Source organism: Drosophila busckii, chromosome X (genome assembly GCF_011750605.1).
Source record: "Drosophila busckii strain San Diego stock center, stock number 13000-0081.31 chromosome X, ASM1175060v1, whole genome shotgun sequence".
NCBI lineage: Eukaryota > Metazoa > Arthropoda > Insecta > Diptera > Drosophilidae > Drosophila > Drosophila busckii.
Genome location: NC_046608.1, coordinates 11,223,010 through 11,239,606, shown reverse-complemented (window position 1 = coordinate 11,239,606; position 16,597 = coordinate 11,223,010). Strand labels below are relative to the sequence as shown.

The window sequence follows — 16,597 nt, the reverse complement described above, 5'->3', positions numbered from 1 at the left end:
GCTTCAGTTTCAGTTTCCAGTTGCGCATATTTGCACACGTTGGGGGCCCCAAAAGCAAATCTCGCTGGGAAACAGCACTTGAACACGAGCATACGTATACACCCCCACTCGCTCTAGCTCTCACCCACGCTCGCACTCATACTCACGCTCTCTCTCTCTCTCTCTCTCTCTCTCTCTATTTCTATGCGACTCTTTACTCTCTCCGCGTTGTGCTCAGTTGCTTTGAAAACTTTGCTTGTTTGCTGCGCCCGGCTCTGCATATGTACGCATAATTTCATTGCATGCCTTATACCCTAGCACAAAGCTGATTGCTCATTCGTATTTCACTGAAATTGGCACAGCTTGAATTCCCAGTAATGCTTTGTTATCTATTGCAAAGGTATTGCAGCAAAAAGGACAAAGGCTGCATGTTTTGCAACTCTATTCAGCTCATTCATATGAATAAATTCCGGTTTTGTGTTTGTAGCATACATTTGCGCGCATATTTTTCAAACTAAGCTTTTGCTTTAATCTGCTGTATTTTCAAGTTATGTCAAAGCATCGCAATTGCTAGAATAGGGTATTAGTAAGCTTGGCTAGCGTTTAGCAGCGTTTATGTTCTTTTCGCTGCTGTGACGATTGTTTTGCAAAACACGTAGTCGAAGCCGTAGCCATAGCCGTATTTAATACTATGCGCCCTTTGTCTGCAGCCATCAAGCCTCAGTGGGTGTGGTCGCTGTATGTGCGCAGCTCCTGTGCATTCGAACGGAATTTATTTGTGTGTGTGTGTGTGTGTGCGAGGCCCTTTGTACAGCTGTCCTGCCGACAACTTTTGGCATTTGCAATGCGTCAACTGTCCAACTCTGCTGATTGTAACTGACACCCATAACTGGCAACCAATGTACTCGGATTCCTATATGTGCATGTTCATTTTATATACATTTATATATATTTATACGTGTATGTATGTACAGCATGTGTGTCCATTTAAAATAAATGCTGACAGCTAAATGAAAATATTTAATGTACGTGACAAGTTTTTGGACACTGACATTTCGTATGTCGTCAAGTCGAATCCTCATCCACCTAAACCGTGCTGTATGCCTATGGGCGTAGCCAGCTTGTATTTAAGAGGGAATAGTAATAATTATAATCTTGCAGACTTTTTCATCATACCGAGGCCTAGCAAAGCTTAAAATTCAAGGAAATAAAGTAAAGCCTTGGTCAAAAGCTTTCAAATATACAATGCTTTATTGTTTTATGCTTGTTTTGAAGTATAAAAGTGCGCAACTAACGCTTCTTAAACAAAAAACCAAAAAAAATTCTTAAACAAAAACAGCTTAGCAAAGACAAAAACCTAAGCGGTTGCACCTAAACGTTGCATACAAACAGGCTGATCTACTTCGCAAGCAAAATGCTGAAAAATTGAGCGTACTTGAGCTCCAAAGTCTCAAAAAAAAAGTATTTAAAATCATGCTCAGTACTTCCAAAACTACTGAGACGAATCAAATGTGCTTTGGCCACTTGATAGTCGTTTTTAATCAAAATCGTTTATGCTGATCCTGCCAAGAACTATTTTTCTTTTTCCGTATACAAGAAAGTCGCTCTGTGTCGTCTTTCGTTCTTTGATATATATAATATAAAAGCTTTCATTAAGCACAACTTGAATGCCAAAGGACATCGTAGCTGTCCTTGTAGCTTTGAAGCAAACTTGGAATTTGTGTTTGTGGAATATTTATGCAAAATATTTTCATTCAACGCTGCACTTTCTGGTATGGCAAATCCATAGATTTGATGATTTATTATAATTCTGCATCAATTCTACTTAAATTTTAGCACCTGCCCTGGTGGGGTCAGCTACCAGCCAGGGGAGGCTACGCCCATGTGTTGTCTGTCTGTTGACATTGTACTTCATGTCGCTGGGCTTTAGCTTGTTAGCAAGCTTGTCGTGCCGTTTAGCACTTAGAGCTTGTTGCTTTTGACTGAATTAAGCATGCGAGGAGCGTTTTGCGACAAGTGTAAGCCAGAGGCAATTGTCCTTCGAGCTCACTGGCATAAACTAGACTATCCAAAGGGGACAGCTGGCTAGCTAATGCTTTTGTATTGTGGCCTGTCCACAATTCCACTGAAATGATGGAGCAATGTATGCACCAACCGACTGTCCTTGAAATATTGCTTTAAGAATTTACTATTTACGATTAGTAAATGAAACTCCTTATATTTATTTTTCATCTATGTTTTATTCTCAATGTCTTTGTTTATCATTATCAAATTTCTATACAACACACATATGCTTAACGTTAAGGTCGCCCCCTCACGCATTTAATCTCTTACATTGCAAATGCGAAACTAAATGAAACACAATACAACGAACATATAAGCAATTAAATTATATGGCTATTAAAAGCAAAATTTTCTATTCATAAAGGTATATATGTATATACTGGCTTGCTAATTATGCTTTTCATTCATTCGTTTAGCATTTATTACAATTGCATGTTTAATTTATAGATTTGTTTTAACTAATCTAGACTACGGTATGTTCCAAGCAGCATACATAAATTTAAATTTGATGTTTTCAATTGATTTAATTTAGTTCAGCAGACCTAACAATAAGCTTGCAACTGAGCCTGCTTATTTTGAGCTAAGATAAACGAAAAAAATTTAATTAAATTATATTAAATAAAACAAACAAAGAAAAAGCATTGCACACTCAACAATGCAAACTCTGCTTTCAGCACATACAATTTTGGATCAAGTGGCGGCCAGTGGCTAGACGCAATGCAGATCTAGTCCCGCATGGCTCTTGACTTGCCCTGCTTTCTAACCGGCTCATTGGGCGACTTTTCCTGTGCTGCCCAAGACGTAGCGGCAGCCCGATTCTTCTTACACAGACGCTTGTGGTAGCTCTGCGCCAGGGAGTTGACCAGCGAGACGACAAAATAGCAGATCATGAGCATGACAAAGGTGTCAAAGATGGTGGACAGAAGGTTGCCCGAGCCAGTGCGTGGAATGTTGGAGCCCTTCTTGCGATGCAGACGTGTTTTTTGGTCCTGCAATAATGTCTTGAACGGCTGCTGGAGTTTGGGACCCAAGTATGGCAGCAAGCGCAGCTTATCCACGGCACTCTCAATCAACGGTTCGTTGAAGCCAATAATTACAAACATTTTCTGAATGTGCATTTTGACAATAGCCTTGCCTATGAATGTGGCACCAAAGAATGTCCAGAAAGGCACCATAAAGTGCCCGCAGGTTATGCCGGCCAAGTCGAACAACGGATTGGGTATCTAAAGTTTAAAGACATATGCTTAAATAAGTTATGCACACACCAATTATAAACATGAATAGTAGGACGTACGCTTGCACAGGCTAAAATGCCGAAGAAACCAACACGCTCTACAATGCGCTCCATGCGCAATTTAGCTTTGTCTATGAGGCTCAGATTCTTCTTATTGCGCTTTGCATTGAGCGCCTCGAATTCCGCCAGCTCCTCGGAGTCATCCGAATCATAGCCGGATAGACGTGCTGCCTTGGCCATAAAGTAAGGTGGCAATTCACCCAAAGCTGTGCCCAATCCCCACAGAAAGGCCTCCAAGCGCACCTTGGTCATAATGGACCAAATGTTGGGTACTTGCTTCGCATATGGTTCCGCTGGACAAACAATTCTATAAAAAAGAATTTCAATTGATTAAAGTGGTATTAACAATTGTTTGCCCAGGGAACTGTGCATTAACTCACTCGTCTGGATATGGCGGACTGGGAAAATCCAATGAGTTGCACTCATAGGCAGCCAGAGTAACGCTGGCTATGTGTGGACCCAAGTAAAGCAGAAAGGTATGCAGTCCAGTGCCCAGGCCAACTGATGAGAGCACTCCCAGACCAATCCAGTAGACAAAGAACCAAGTGTTTTTATGCACCAGCTCAATGTAAGCTTGATGTGGACCATCTTGTTTATACAAAAAACTAATTAAAATGCCTAATACTAATATAGCGGCCATCAGCAGGCGTTGCTTCAATAGTCTGTAATGATATCCATATAATTAATGCCATTTATTAAGTGCAATTTAATAAGACCCACCTGATGCTCCATGTGCGCAGCAATTCAATCAGTTCGAGGGCACAGTACATAAGCGTCTGTAGAGGACGTCGCCAGAGAACGAACTTAACACGTTCATTGCGCTCTTTGTCTTTTTGCTGTTTATCTTTCTTATTTAACTGATTTTTACTGTTGTTACTTTGAGGCATTTTGCTGTTACTATCTGTTAATAAAGAGCCACCTTCGCCCTTAGCACTGCCATTTGGTGCTTGTTTCCTTTGCCCTTTGTTCCCTTCATCGTGTCTGCGCTGTCTAGCGCCGTCCTTCTTACTGCTTTGTGACATCTTTTATCGCGATCACCTGCTACAAAATATATAATGCCATCTGTGAATTTTTGTTGAATATTGTCAAAGTGTTTAAGCGTAGACCAGCAGTTAGCAGCTTTATAAATTTTCAAATACTAGCTTACAGTGCGGCCTGCTTGTTATCGATTTTTTAAGATTTCAGTGTTGCCAGATCGATCGCTGTGAAATCTGCTTTGAATTTGCCCATGTAATATTTGCAATATTATATATATATTTTTTTTTTTGCGCATTGACGTTGACCCTTTTCTTCGTGCTCTTCTAGTTTAATCTGGTGTTCTACATACATATATTAAATCATTAGCTGCCAACATACAGCTACTATAAATACACATCATTATGCAAAGGTGTGTGTGTGTGGCAGAGCGCGGGAAAAGCACAACAACAACGGATTATCATACGATACTGAAGCACCAATAAAAAGAATCCACATGCTTCAACATGCACGTGTACTTGCGGGTTTGTTCAGCAGCATAAAGAAAGAGAGAGCAAGAGCGCGCATTTGTGTGAGCATAAGCTGTAAAGACAACAACAATAGCTAGCAGATCAGCACTAAAGTATGGACTTCAAACACCACTACTAGATTTCATATTTATGAGTCCAACGCACACCCATACATATGGTCACATACAATTGCATACAGGCAGACATACATACATATGTAAGTATGTATTTGTAAACTGATTGGTGTTCGCGATTTGCCGCTGCTTAATCAGCTGTTTTTGGTCTGCTTGTGTTGTGTGAGCTTGCTCTGTAGTCATAAATGAAAATTGCTTTGAGCGCGTTTTATTTTTTTTATGCGAGTTAAGTCTTGATTGAAAACCTACTGGTTACATTAATATTGACACGCTGCACTGTTGGCAGCTTTTCAGTTATTGTTGTTGTTACTGCTGGGGTTCTTGTATTTCTCTTTTTTTTGGGGTGGCGGCCCTGCGTTGCAGAGTATTCGTTCACGGCATTGACACCGAATGCTAATGCCGTGGACGGACAAAGAAAATAACTGCGTCACAGAGAAACAAAACAAAAATCAATTGTACTGCATTTGCGCTCATATGCAATAACAACAATATCACCACCGACAAAAACAACAACAATAATAATAAACACGTAGATAAAAACAACTGCGACAATATTCACGGCAATTCACAGGCAGCTAAGGCCAAGTTAGCTTTCACACAAAAACAAAATTAAAAAATTATATACTTTTGACAGGCATTAACAATTTAAAACTCCACTGCTGTCTGCTGCTACGGCGCCTGTTTTGTAACTATGGACGGTTGTCACCCCCTCGCTTTGTAAAAATCTACCAAAGTTTGAACTTACTCTTAATATAGCTACCAATTTGTAAATCCGCAATCTTATTGGATTTTTGTTTTTGGCCGTTTTGCCGTTTTTTTTTGTAATTCTCAATTTTTGGACTCACATGGAGATTTGAATAGTAACTAAGTAATTGATTAAAAATATAAAAACACGTCCGGCTAAACAACAGTCAATGTTATGCTAAATATGTTACTGTTCAATTAACAGCAATTTTGTAACAGAACAGTGTTGCATTTTACAGTAGTAGTGACTCGTTACATTTCAAAAATACTCGTGAGTACTATCAGCTGATAAGCAAACAAGAATCTGGTTCTATATTTTTGAAAACAACAAAAAATATAAAAGAAAACGAACTCTGTTTAACTTGAGTCGAAAAGCAGGCAAAAAATTAATGCATATTGCATCCATTATTTGTTTTCTGATAGGACAATAACAACAACCATGCATATACCAAAGGCCCGACCCAAATAAACAATTTCATAAATATATATATATTTTTTTTTTACTTTTTTATATTTATTTAATTATTAATAGATTAATTACTGTACGCTTAACCAAAAGAGTCCTATCGTAACCATACACGCTATCATTATTGGAAAAAAAAAAGAAAGTATATAAAGTACAAAACATAAAAATTGCACAATAGTATTTGCAAAATATAAGACGAACATAGGTTGCCAAAAAGATATTAGATTAAAGCATAGACAATTTGAAATACTAGCGCGTATAGAAAATTTCTATATAAAATAATTTTCACATAACGTTTGTTTTTTCATATACATAAACATGTTTTTTCCATTTTAAGATCATTTTTGTCGATTTTTTTTCTTCCTTTTTTGTTTTTAATATTTTACTGCCTTAGACCTGCACAATTAGTTTAGCTATAATATAATTTTTATGCTGCTTTTTGTAATTGTTTTTTTGTTTTTTTTTTTTTTTATCATTTTGTATTATAGTTTAAACTGCATGCTAAACGTAAATTATAAGTTTGTATACATGTATAGAACTTTCTGTATAGTTTGCTTTTATTGCATGGTTTGTGGGAAGCAGTCGGCTTTACTTGTCCATGCCATAAACATTCTCATCAGAGTAGGCTATGTACAAGAAGTAATCCTCCTCGTGATGTTCCTGTAATAGTAATTATATACACATTAATATAGTATAGCGAATGTTATTTAGAACCATAGGAATATGCGCGCTTACCTGGTACAACGAGCCCATGGTCGCAGATGTTGGTGGAATGACGTTGTTGACAAAGAAGAAGAGTGCATCCTCGGGACGCAGGTGTATACGTTTGCGGATCAGGAAGTAAAATTGTCCAACAGTCAAATCAGATGGCACCAAATACTTCTTTTTATCCAAATCACCAATGCGAGCTTTGGGTGCCTTTTCTACAATCACCTGTAAGTACAATGTTTACAATTCGTTAAGGACACGTTAAGACATTGATTAACATTCCTAAACGCAACTACGTGACTATAAAACCAAAAATAGATCATGACAGAAATGAGTGTGCATATATATTAGCAAACGTAACTATTGACAAGCATGCAAAAAGTAAACGTTTTTTTATAATAGAGACTCGTATATGCGACTCGGGGTTACCAAGTATTTGTATATCAATGAGCTTCTTTATCATAGCAAACAGCTTTTGTCATTTGAATCCAAAAATGTTTTTCAACAATTTGCGAAATAAACTTGATTTGATGTGTCAGTCGCAATACATGTATATTGAACTAAACAAGTTGTATTCAGGGCTTTAATCAAGTATCAGATAACTCAAAATATATATGTATGTATTTACATATGTATGCTCCGAAAGCTCAACTAACGGTTTGGCAAATTGGCTGCTTAGGCGTCATTGGCCGAAACCAAGGTGAAGGTGGCCAATGTCTATATTTATTATGTATGTGTACATATATATACTAAGTTCGTATATAGAATATTTGATCTGCTTATATACTAACAATTGCGGCAACAGCTGGCCTTGCTTGCATTTGTTGTTTCATCGTCAGCTGTTATGTGATTTGTGTGTTCTGCTTGCCAAATAAACACACAAAAAAATAAATTCACATATCTGTATAGCATATAAAAATATATTAAAACAGACAAGCAGCAACAATTTAAATGCAGAATGTCTTTTTTGTTGATGTGCTTGTCTATTCTACAGTGCAGAGCACAGATATTTCAGTAACGGGAATATTGACTGATAAGGGGACAAATGAAGAAAGATTTCAAAGTGTTTACGCAGTAACACAACTGTTCTATATATGATGAAATACATACTAAGAGTCAAAAACAAACAAACAAAGAGAGAGAGACAGACTGAATTATGACTAATTGCTGGAAAAACAAAAGCAACAAACGTTGAAATTAAATAAATTCAGAAAGTGTGCGAAAAAATAATATATGTACATATACATGTATGTGTGTGTATGTATGCTTGTTTTTGTTTTTATTATTGTTTACGCGCAGTGCGCAGTATAAAAGTTAAATATTACAATAACAAATGTTATAAAAAAAACACAAAAACTAATTTGGGCTTCAAATAAAAAACAGCTCTAGCTGCTCGTGTGTGTGTGCGTTGTTAGTTTGGTTGAATTTGTGCGCAAGTAGGGGATGGCAGCAGCCAAGTGAAAAAAACAACAACAGCCCAACAGCTGAGCGAGCAAGTTACACATACATATATATAAGCAGCCTTATTCTCTCGCACACACACGCAAGTATACCAAGCTGAACAAAGCCAGGTGTAGTTGTTGTATGTGTGCCTCAATGTTTGATTTTCACTTGAATTTTTTTCGACTCAGCCAAGTGCATTTTCATTTGATACTAACAACAAATGCGAAAAACTGCTGCAGCCCATTAACTGCGCAGAAAGTGTCATAAAATTATTAACAATTGCTTGGCGAGCGTATTTGCGCATTATTGATTTTCTTCGCTGCGTTTATGCATGTGTGTGTGTGTGTGTTTGCAACAACAACACACATCCAACCAAATAAAACGACGCAAAACAATCAAATACATACAAACATTCCACCTACACACACATACGAGCTTTTGTGCTGAATAATATACACACACACACATTAACTAAATATAAAAAAAATGTACTTACTGGAACACGGTCAGGATATTTACGGCGGATCTTGTCACCCTCAGCGCGACGCTTCTCAAATGCATGCTCCTCTTTGTATTGGAACTTCATAATTGTGCTGGTTAAATAATTGTATAAGAAACGCAGTTTTCACTTTACTTTTCGCCTATTTAATAACAACAAAAACAAGCTGTCACTTTTGTATGTGTTTTACTAATGCTAGCTGCGCACTTTGTATGTCCCAAAGTAAATTTTGCGAGTAGTGTGACCAATGTATCCAAAGCTCCACAAGTATCGAGCAAAAGCTGCTCGCTATCGAGCAAAAGAAGCTAGATATCGACCAAAAGTAGCTTGATATCGAGCAAAGGCGCATTTGTATTCAGTAACTCTGAGCTTTGCTGCAATTCAATTTGATTTGCTTGAAGTAAACCAGTTTAGCGATAGCTAGAAGCTCATACCCATACAATTTGCACTTTACGTGTCAAGCTATTTAAACAAAAATAGTAATACCAGGGCTGATGTTGTAAGCAATCAATGCATGCCTGGTCGATAACAGCGTTACTATCGTTGTGACACAGCTCAGCTCTAACTATCATGACGATTATTTTGTTCTTTTCTTTCCGTGTTTTTCAAGTAACAGGATGGCCCCAACTGTAAGCGCTTGTTTAAAATTATAAAAATAATGTGCCATCATAGGTTAATTTAGTTAAATATGTGGAAAATATACAACTATAGTCTATTACAGTTCTAAATTCAGTGATATTTTTGCTAAAGTCTATGAGATTACATAAGAAACACAAGATTAATTTTAATTGAAATGTGTTAATTATCAACAGGCCAAGAACACCAAAGGTGATACCAAGGCTGCGGCTAAGCCCGCCGAGAAGAAGGCAGCTCCAGCTGCCGCCAAGGGTAAGGTAGAGAAACCCAAGGCTGAGGCCGCCAAGCCCGCTGCGGCTGCCGCCAAGAATGTTAAGAAGGCTCCTGAAGCCGCTAAGGACGTTAAGGCCGCCGCTGCTGCCAAGCCTGCAGCTGCCAAGCCCGCGGCCGCCAAGCCAGCTGCCGCCAAGCCCGCTGCTGCTAAGGATGCCGCCAAGAAGGCACCCGCCGCCGCCACTGCTGCCAAGAAGGCTGCTCCCGCTAAGGCTGCTGCCCCTGCTGCTGGTAAGAAGGCCGCAACCACACCTGCGGCTGCCCCACCAGCAAAGAAGGCTGCTCCCGCTGCCGCTAAGAAGGCTGCTGCTCCAGTTGCTGCTGCCGTCGTCGCTGCCCCAGCTGCGGCCGCTCCTGCCAAGCCTGTGGCTAAGCCCGTCGCCAAGCCCAAGGCTAAGACGCTGACAGCTGCTCCCACCAAGGTTGCCAAGAAGAACGTGCTCCGCGGCAAGGGCATGAAGAAGAAGAAGGTGTCGCTGCGCTTCACCATCGATTGCACCAACATTGCTGAGGACAACATCATGGATGTGGCCGATTTCGTAAGTATTCTCCATCCACCAGCTTCTCGCATGCGCCAGCTCCGACCAGAGGCTATATTGAGAACTACAATGACGGCGACGTCAGGTTACCACACCAAGCTTTTCATTGCCCATAAAACCAGAGGCTCTGGATAAAAAGTTGTGGTTATAGAAAGATTTCACTAGCGATAAACTGAACAGTTGGCCGTTTAAAGTGCCACGTGCAGTTAACAACTGATGAAACAATGGAATCCATATACTACGATGCCTTCGATTTCTTTAGAAGCTTTGCATTTAAAAACCCTTTTTTTTTTTTTGCGTTAACAAATTTTCTGTTTGCACTTTTGTGGCAAGCAATCGCGGTTCATCTTTGTAACTTTTCCCCACACCAGCTTTCTAGTTGGTTGTGGGGTGCCATTAAGAGGGGCTCTGGACACTGCACAACGGGGTAGCCACTGATCGCCAGTACCGGGTCTGGCCAGTTGGTGCAACCGTCTGTGAACAGCGTCAAGTCGTGCTATGTGTACCGCCACGTGGTGGGCCCTGGGTTGAGCGTACCACATCCGTGGTACGTCAGGCCAAAATTCATAGTGCGCCCTGCATACAGCGTGCTCACCAAAATTTGTGAACGCTGCAGGTTTCCCAACGAAAGTAAAGCAAAGCAATATCAACGTAGAACTTAAAATTTTCATGCTTAACCTCTCAATGTCTGGAAACCAGCTGCGCTGCACGCGACTAAATGTTATTTTTAAAATACATGTAAATGTCAGGGCGCCCTTTAGATTATACACCGATGTCCCCCAATACAGGTAATATATTCTGCATATAGTAGTTGTCTTTCATAAGTTAAATATAAATAATACTTTTGGCCACGCCGATTTGCCGTTAGAGAGTGAGAGCTTCGGCGAGTCGCTTTAATGGCAGTGTACTCAGTGGCACATTGACAACTAAGTTTAGTTGCTCTCGCTCTGCTGCGAGCCATTTGGTCAATCCTTTGCCGCTTGGCTCGCCAGAGAAAGAGACAACAACATGCAGCTTGTGCACGCATGTTGTATGAGTTAGAGAAGGAGAGGAATATTGAAGTTCCAGTTAGCACTTGTGCTTGCTCTCTTGCTAACCGATGTATTTTCTAATATTCACAGGAGAAATACGTGAAGGCTCGCCTTAAGGTCAACGGCAAAGTGAACAATCTCGGCAACAATGTCACCTTCGAGCGCTCCAAGATGAAGTTGCACGTGAGCTCCGATGTGCAGTTCTCCAAGGCTTACCTTAAGTACCTCACCAAGAAGTACTTGAAGAAGAACAGTCTGCGTGATTGGATCCGTGTGGTGGCCAACGAGAAGGATTCGTACGAGCTGCGTTACTTCAGAATCAGCTCCAACGATGATGAGGACGATGATGCCGAGTAAAAAATAAATCACACACAAACTGTAAAAGAAACATACGCGGTTTGCCAAGATGAAAGTTAATAAAGTTTTGTAAGCTTTAAATTTGTTGAAACTAAATTTTATTGTCAAGAATAATTTGTTCCTAAAGGGACAACTAAGACTGTTGGGTTGTTCCACATGGAAGATAAAGACAGCAATACTAGAATTCCTCTCATAAAAATAAACTACCATTGCGTATTTTAACTGAAAATAAGTTGTTAGAGAGCTAATCCATTCCAAAATGAATTGATCCGAGCATCGAATATGTGTTCATGGCGATGGTCTTCATATGTTGATAGCAGAGTACTCCCAAGTTGTTGAGTCCGTCCCTCGTAGATATTTCATAGCTTGGCTTCGTTCAAAGAAATATGATTAGACTTGGTGAGAGCTAGTCTTGTGTCTGTGCTTATAAGAAGAAATGCTTTCTAATTCGGCTAAGCCGTTGATTGCACTATTGATTTGAGAGAAGAAACACAATTCAGACTTGTGTGCGGCGTGATGTATTTAAGCGTTTATTGACAAATTGATAAAAGGTAAAATTTACAAATATGTATAAAAAAAAAGAAGTGTTAGCTGCCGAATTGTTGTGGAAAAAAGCTTTGTACTAATCTAACAAGGCGTTAATTATTAAACAATAACAATGTCTATAAAAATATGTATATAGTAGTTATGTAACGATTAATACATGTACATACACTGAGAAATGTCTTTCAAAAAATACAAAGGAATGCGATATAAAAAGGTCGCATGAGATTCCCAGTTCCAGATTCCTTATAACAATTAACATTCTACGAGATTCGCAGTTTAATAATTCCCCATTTTGTTCAGCTTAGCATAGAATTATCATTGGAGTGTTGCTGCCATCTCTCGTCATCACAGGGGCGAAGGCCATCGTTAATAACAGTAGCAGTAATAGATGATTGAAAGACACATAATACGACTACAATAGTGTGGGGGGATACAATACGAGAAAACAATGCAATATGCATAACAACAAAATATTACGGGCGATACCCTAGAGGCTTTGTGTGGTGTATGTGTGTGGGCTGCGGATTATTGTGGGCTTGCTACTAGTTTGCGGCTGGGGTGAGTCTAATAAACAGTGCATTAGATAAATTGAAAGCGTATATGGGGTAACATTCTAATTGCCTGCCGTTGTTATGCGCAGCAGTAGAGCGCCCAACAATGCAGTTATGAGAGACAAGGATAGATTGCTGTGGGTGTTGCTGCCTGCAGAGGTGACCATGTTGGAGCGCACGGCTGCCTGATCGGGCGGAAGCATGGCGGGCGGTGGAGGATTGTTGGCCATGGGAGCTAATGGTGCGGGTCCCTCGCCGGGTGCGGCGACAGGCGCAGGTGGTGCCGGATAGCAGGCAATCTTTTCCACTTCAATCATCTTGCTGCTATCAGCCGGATCCGTTTCATTGACTTTAGTGGGCACACAAATGATGCCACCAGGTGGCGGTGGTGGTTGAGCAGCGCCATCAGTGCCATTAACTGCAGGCATGGGTGTATTTTCAGGTGAGAAAGGTGCCAACTGTGCAGGTGGAGCTGCAGCCATACCGGCTACAGGCGCAGCGGCAGCAGCTGCAGGTGCAGCAGCGCCAGCTCCAGCATTGATAACTGTGGTGCCATCGCTAGCATTCACCGGCACGCCGTTGTTGATAATAATAATACGATCCTGTCCAGCAGCTGCAGCTGGTGCTGGTGCCATTTGTGAGGAGCTGCCACCGCTTGGCGTTAAGGCGTGGCCTAGCAAAGCACCGCCAAGGCCACCAGCAATCAAACCAGTACCTATAAAATAAACGTAGGATTATTTCAGAGTTAAAAATTTTACAAATTCGACTTACCAAAGCCCAAGCCAGAGGATGATTGCTGTGGTGGCTGTGCATAATAGGTGGCACCTGGTGGCAAGGCAGAGCCCGCTTGGTAATAGGTGGCGCCTGGCGGCGGTGCAGCAGCTGGGTGATAGCCACCAGCTGGGTTATAGCCACCAGCAGGCATGTGACCGGCCGAAGGGTAATATGTAGCGCCAGCAGGAAGATTATGTGGCTGATAGCCGCCGCCTTGCATATGACCGCCTGGACCGGCTGGATAGTAAGTGGCGCCAGCTGGCACGCCTGAGTACTGCTGGCCATGATTCTGAGTAGCTGTGATGGGTTGATGCACGTTGCTGCCTGGTGCGGCGCCATAATTGGGTGCATGATAAGATGGTGGCGGCTCATGCACATTTGTGCGAGCACCGCCTGCGGGATTATGAGCGGAGTATGCAGGTGGCGGACCCTGTGGCACATTCCAGCCTACAGGTGGATTAGCGGGGCGATTTGGTTGCGAGTTGTAGTTGGGATAGCTCAGTTTGGCAACATCAGCGTGGGAGTTGCCTCCTCCATTGTTATTGTTGTTGGTACTGTAACTGGGCTGAGTCACATGGCCCTGGTTGCTGTTCGATGATGTTTTACGCTGGGTACTGGTACGGCTACGGCCTGCATCCACAAAACTACGGGAGCCGTGCGTCATCACCAACGCAAATATGGTGACGACAACAATAGCGCTTTTGGTAGCGAAAGCCATCCTCCTCATCTTAACGATTTCCAATAACTACTGTATGTATGCGGTATGTACTTTGTTTGTTTCTGTGTGTATGTGTGTGTGTGTGTTTGCAAACTCGACAATGACACTGGCTGTAAAAAAATCAGCAAAGTTTTATTGCTAAACATCAAATCAAGTGATCAACACGACAACACGCTCTGGCTGCTAATAATAAAATTCAATATGTGCATGTTAATTACCAAAAAACTTGTTTCGCCGTCCTCAGTTGTGGTTGTTGCTGCTGTGTTGAACTGTTATTTATATACTATGTACGAATATTAAACGATTTCACCAAAGCGCGTCACTAAAAGCTAGCGACCAACTGCGCTTGTTGCTTTTACGTTTGAATTTGTTGGTACTTCTGACTTGCGCTTTGAATTGTTTATCTAAAACTTGGCTCAAGCTCTTTTTATGTTAGGCAATGCATAAAAATGACAGTGTGTTGCGGCTATCGATGGCACTGGCAGCTTTTGTGGCGGTCGGTCGATGCAAGGCAGCCGGCAACGGCTTAGTATATTCTATACAAATTAAATTGAATAAACTTGAAACTACATAACAAAAGAGCAATAAATAATTAACTGACAAAAGTGCAGTAGCTCATAAAACTGCATTTGCAATTCAATCAAGAGCCAGCTGGAGTCGCCACGTGTGCCAGTGTTTAAGCTGAGACTGATAGTGGAAGTACGTGGCAATAACAATGTTGCTGTAATTGGGTTGTAGTTAAACCTAATAGGCGCTTAAATTATTACTATTTGAGCAGCAGTGTTTAAGCTTTAACTGCAGGTGGCCAAGATGACGGCAACGCTACGCTATCGGGGCGACAAGAGTAATTTGCTCGAGCTCGCCAAGAATCTGGATGCCTTTAAGAAGGTGCCTGAGAAGTATACAGAGACCACGGAAATTGGTGGCACACGTGAGCATAATGTTACTTATTTATGTGTAATATGTACTAATGCTATTCTTTACACATTGCAGTCTCTTTGCTGAGCCGCCTGATCATTGTTTATTTGGTGTACACAGAGTTTCGTTACTACTACAATGAGACGCAAATTGTATATCAATTTCAGCCGGACATGGCGCTGGAAGAGCAAGTGCAAATGCATGTCGACATTACTGTGGCCATGCCCTGTGCCTCATTGTCGGGTGTTGATCTCATGGACGAAACTCAGCAAGATGTATTTGCTTATGGCACATTGCAGCGCGAGGGCGTCTGGTGGCAAATGTCCGACTCTGATCGACGCGACTTTAAATCCATGCAAATGACCAATCATTATTTGCGCGAGGAATATCATTCCGTAGCGGACATACTCTTCAAGGATATACTGCGTGATCGGTACGACTCGCACACCACCAAACCAGAGCACGAGCTCAAGCGCAAGCCTGTGAATTCCGCGCTGCAACAGCTGCAACAAATGCCACAGTCCGAGAGCAAATTCGATGCCTGTCGCCTGCATGGCACGCTGGGCATCAACAAGGTGGCGGGTGTGCTGCATTTGGTGGGGGGCGCACAGCCCGTAGTGGGCATGTTTGAAGACCACTGGACTATAGAGTTTCGACGCATGCCAGCAAACTTTTCGCATCGTATTAACCGCCTTAGCTTTGGCCAGTACTCGCGACGCATAGTGCAGCCATTGGAGGGCGACGAAACAATTGTCAACGAAGAGGCCACAACGGTGCAGTATTTTATCAAGGTGGTGCCCACAGAAATTCAACACACCTTTACAACCATTAGCACATTTCAATACGCGGTGACCGAGAATGTGCGCAAGCTAGGTAAGTTTGACTATGCAGCTCATAAAACTAGCAATTAATATAATGTTTACTATTAACAGATTCTGAACGCAACTCGTATGGCTCGCCTGGCATTTACTTCAAGTACGATTGGTCGGCGCTGAAGATCGTTGTAAGCAACGATCGCGATAATCTGATTACCTTCATCATACGCCTTTGCTCCATAATATCGGGTATTATTGTAATATCCGGAGCTGTCAATGCACTACTACTCGGTGTTCAGCGACGTTTGCTGCGCATTTTTGCGCCGCAGATTTATCAGCGCCACTTTCAACCCACACACAGTCCGGCGCCAACGTTACAAAGTGCTCCAAGCGCACCAAGCGTCCAAGCGCCCGTCAACGAGCTGCTGCAGACGGCAAATCTCATGGCCAGCGTGGATATCTCCGCATATTTGCCTACTGCATTACCCAAGTCTAGTAAATAGCCGCAGCGAGCTTCCGCCCTAATTGTAATCTCAGTTGAAAATATTTTTTTAAAGCGGCAGTCTTCATTTGATTGTTAGCTATTCATTATATTTATTTTAAGCCAAACCAAACGACTCTTGT

The 16,597-nt window shown here is 41.5% G+C and overlaps 5 protein-coding genes across 9 annotated transcripts; 2 read left to right on the top strand and 3 right to left on the bottom strand.

The window, feature by feature from the left end:
- Positions 1-2,212: 2,212 nt before the first annotated feature.
- On the bottom strand, positions 2,213-5,794 carry LOC108607244 (vacuole membrane protein 1). Of its 4 annotated transcripts, none has more exons than XM_017997923.1 (5): positions 5,701-5,794; positions 4,058-4,378; positions 3,718-3,999; positions 3,338-3,644; positions 2,213-3,266 (listed from the first exon to the last, which is right to left on the bottom strand). In XM_017997923.1, the coding sequence occupies exons 2-5, from the start codon at positions 4,357-4,359 to the stop codon at positions 2,769-2,771; spliced, it is 1,389 nt and encodes a 462-aa protein (XP_017853412.1). In that variant the 5' UTR covers positions 4,360-4,378; positions 5,701-5,794; the 3' UTR covers positions 2,213-2,768. The 4 variants fall into 4 exon arrangements, with proteins under 4 accessions (XP_017853412.1, XP_017853413.1, XP_017853414.1 ...); XM_017997924.1 differs by having other exon boundaries at positions 4,058-4,375; XM_017997925.1 differs by lacking the exon at positions 5,701-5,794 and adding an exon at positions 5,581-5,618.
- A 735-nt stretch (positions 5,795-6,529) lies between these two features.
- On the bottom strand, positions 6,530-9,023 carry LOC108605524 (gamma-aminobutyric acid receptor-associated protein). The gene is made up of 3 exons (XM_017995275.1): positions 8,813-9,023; positions 6,901-7,098; positions 6,530-6,825 (listed from the first exon to the last, which is right to left on the bottom strand). Exons 1-3 carry the CDS (start codon positions 8,900-8,902, stop codon positions 6,754-6,756), a joined length of 360 nt encoding a protein of 119 aa, XP_017850764.1. The 5' UTR covers positions 8,903-9,023; the 3' UTR covers positions 6,530-6,753.
- A 347-nt stretch (positions 9,024-9,370) lies between these two features.
- Positions 9,371-11,732, top strand: LOC108606776 (60S ribosomal protein L22). Its single transcript, XM_017997196.1, has 3 exons — positions 9,371-9,444; positions 9,628-10,263; positions 11,385-11,732. The coding sequence occupies exons 1-3, from the start codon at positions 9,433-9,435 to the stop codon at positions 11,649-11,651; spliced, it is 915 nt and encodes a 304-aa protein (XP_017852685.1). The 5' UTR covers positions 9,371-9,432; the 3' UTR covers positions 11,652-11,732.
- LOC108606775 (protein transport protein SEC31) lies at positions 11,602-14,646 on the bottom strand. Of its 2 annotated transcripts, XM_017997194.1 has the most exons (3): positions 14,459-14,646; positions 13,520-14,350; positions 11,602-13,463 (listed from the first exon to the last, which is right to left on the bottom strand). In XM_017997194.1, the coding sequence occupies exons 2-3, from the start codon at positions 14,247-14,249 to the stop codon at positions 12,811-12,813; spliced, it is 1,383 nt and encodes a 460-aa protein (XP_017852683.1). In that variant the 5' UTR covers positions 14,250-14,350; positions 14,459-14,646; the 3' UTR covers positions 11,602-12,810. The 2 variants fall into 2 exon arrangements, with proteins under 2 accessions (XP_017852683.1, XP_017852684.1); XM_017997195.1 differs by lacking the exon at positions 14,459-14,646 and having other exon boundaries at positions 13,520-14,359.
- Positions 14,647-14,798: 152 nt separating this feature from the next.
- LOC108606395 (endoplasmic reticulum-Golgi intermediate compartment protein 2) lies at positions 14,799-16,491 on the top strand. The gene is made up of 3 exons (XM_017996473.2): positions 14,799-15,171; positions 15,234-16,031; positions 16,091-16,491. Exons 1-3 carry the CDS (start codon positions 15,051-15,053, stop codon positions 16,474-16,476), a joined length of 1,305 nt encoding a protein of 434 aa, XP_017851962.1. The 5' UTR covers positions 14,799-15,050; the 3' UTR covers positions 16,477-16,491.
- Positions 16,492-16,597: the final 106 nt, after the last annotated feature.

What these genes read in the sequence shown, in the direction of transcription:
- LOC108607244 (XM_017997923.1), bottom strand. Translation starts at nt 4,359, where the DNA reads ATGTCACAAAGCAGTAAGAAGGACGGCGCTAGACAGCGCAGACACGAT. An exon ending in AGTCCGCCATATCCAGACGA is followed by an intron (nt 3,645 to 3,717) that starts GTGAGTTAATGC and finishes TCTTTTTTATAG; the next exon opens with AATTGTTTGTCCAGCGGAAC. An exon ending in GCATTTTAGCCTGTGCAAGC is followed by an intron (nt 3,267 to 3,337) that starts GTACGTCCTACT and finishes TTTAAACTTTAG; the next exon opens with ATACCCAATCCGTTGTTCGA.
- LOC108606776 (XM_017997196.1), top strand. An exon ending in TCATGGATGTGGCCGATTTC is followed by an intron (nt 10,264 to 11,384) that starts GTAAGTATTCTC and finishes TAATATTCACAG; the next exon opens with GAGAAATACGTGAAGGCTCG.
- LOC108606775 (XM_017997194.1), bottom strand. Translation starts at nt 14,249, where the DNA reads ATGAGGAGGATGGCTTTCGCTACCAAAAGCGCTATTGTTGTCGTCACC. An exon ending in ATCCTCTGGCTTGGGCTTTG is followed by an intron (nt 13,464 to 13,519) that starts GTAAGTCGAATT and finishes TTTATTTTATAG; the next exon opens with GTACTGGTTTGATTGCTGGT.
- LOC108605524 (XM_017995275.1), bottom strand. Translation starts at nt 8,902, where the DNA reads ATGAAGTTCCAATACAAAGAGGAGCATGCATTTGAGAAGCGTCGCGCT. An exon ending in AATATCCTGACCGTGTTCCA is followed by an intron (nt 7,099 to 8,812) that starts GTAAGTACATTT and finishes TTGTACTTACAG; the next exon opens with GTGATTGTAGAAAAGGCACC. An exon ending in CCATGGGCTCGTTGTACCAG is followed by an intron (nt 6,826 to 6,900) that starts GTAAGCGCGCAT and finishes TTACTATTACAG; the next exon opens with GAACATCACGAGGAGGATTA.
- LOC108606395 (XM_017996473.2), top strand. Translation starts at nt 15,051, where the DNA reads ATGACGGCAACGCTACGCTATCGGGGCGACAAGAGTAATTTGCTCGAG. An exon ending in CACGGAAATTGGTGGCACAC is followed by an intron (nt 15,172 to 15,233) that starts GTGAGCATAATG and finishes TACACATTGCAG; the next exon opens with TCTCTTTGCTGAGCCGCCTG. An exon ending in CGAGAATGTGCGCAAGCTAG is followed by an intron (nt 16,032 to 16,090) that starts GTAAGTTTGACT and finishes TACTATTAACAG; the next exon opens with ATTCTGAACGCAACTCGTAT.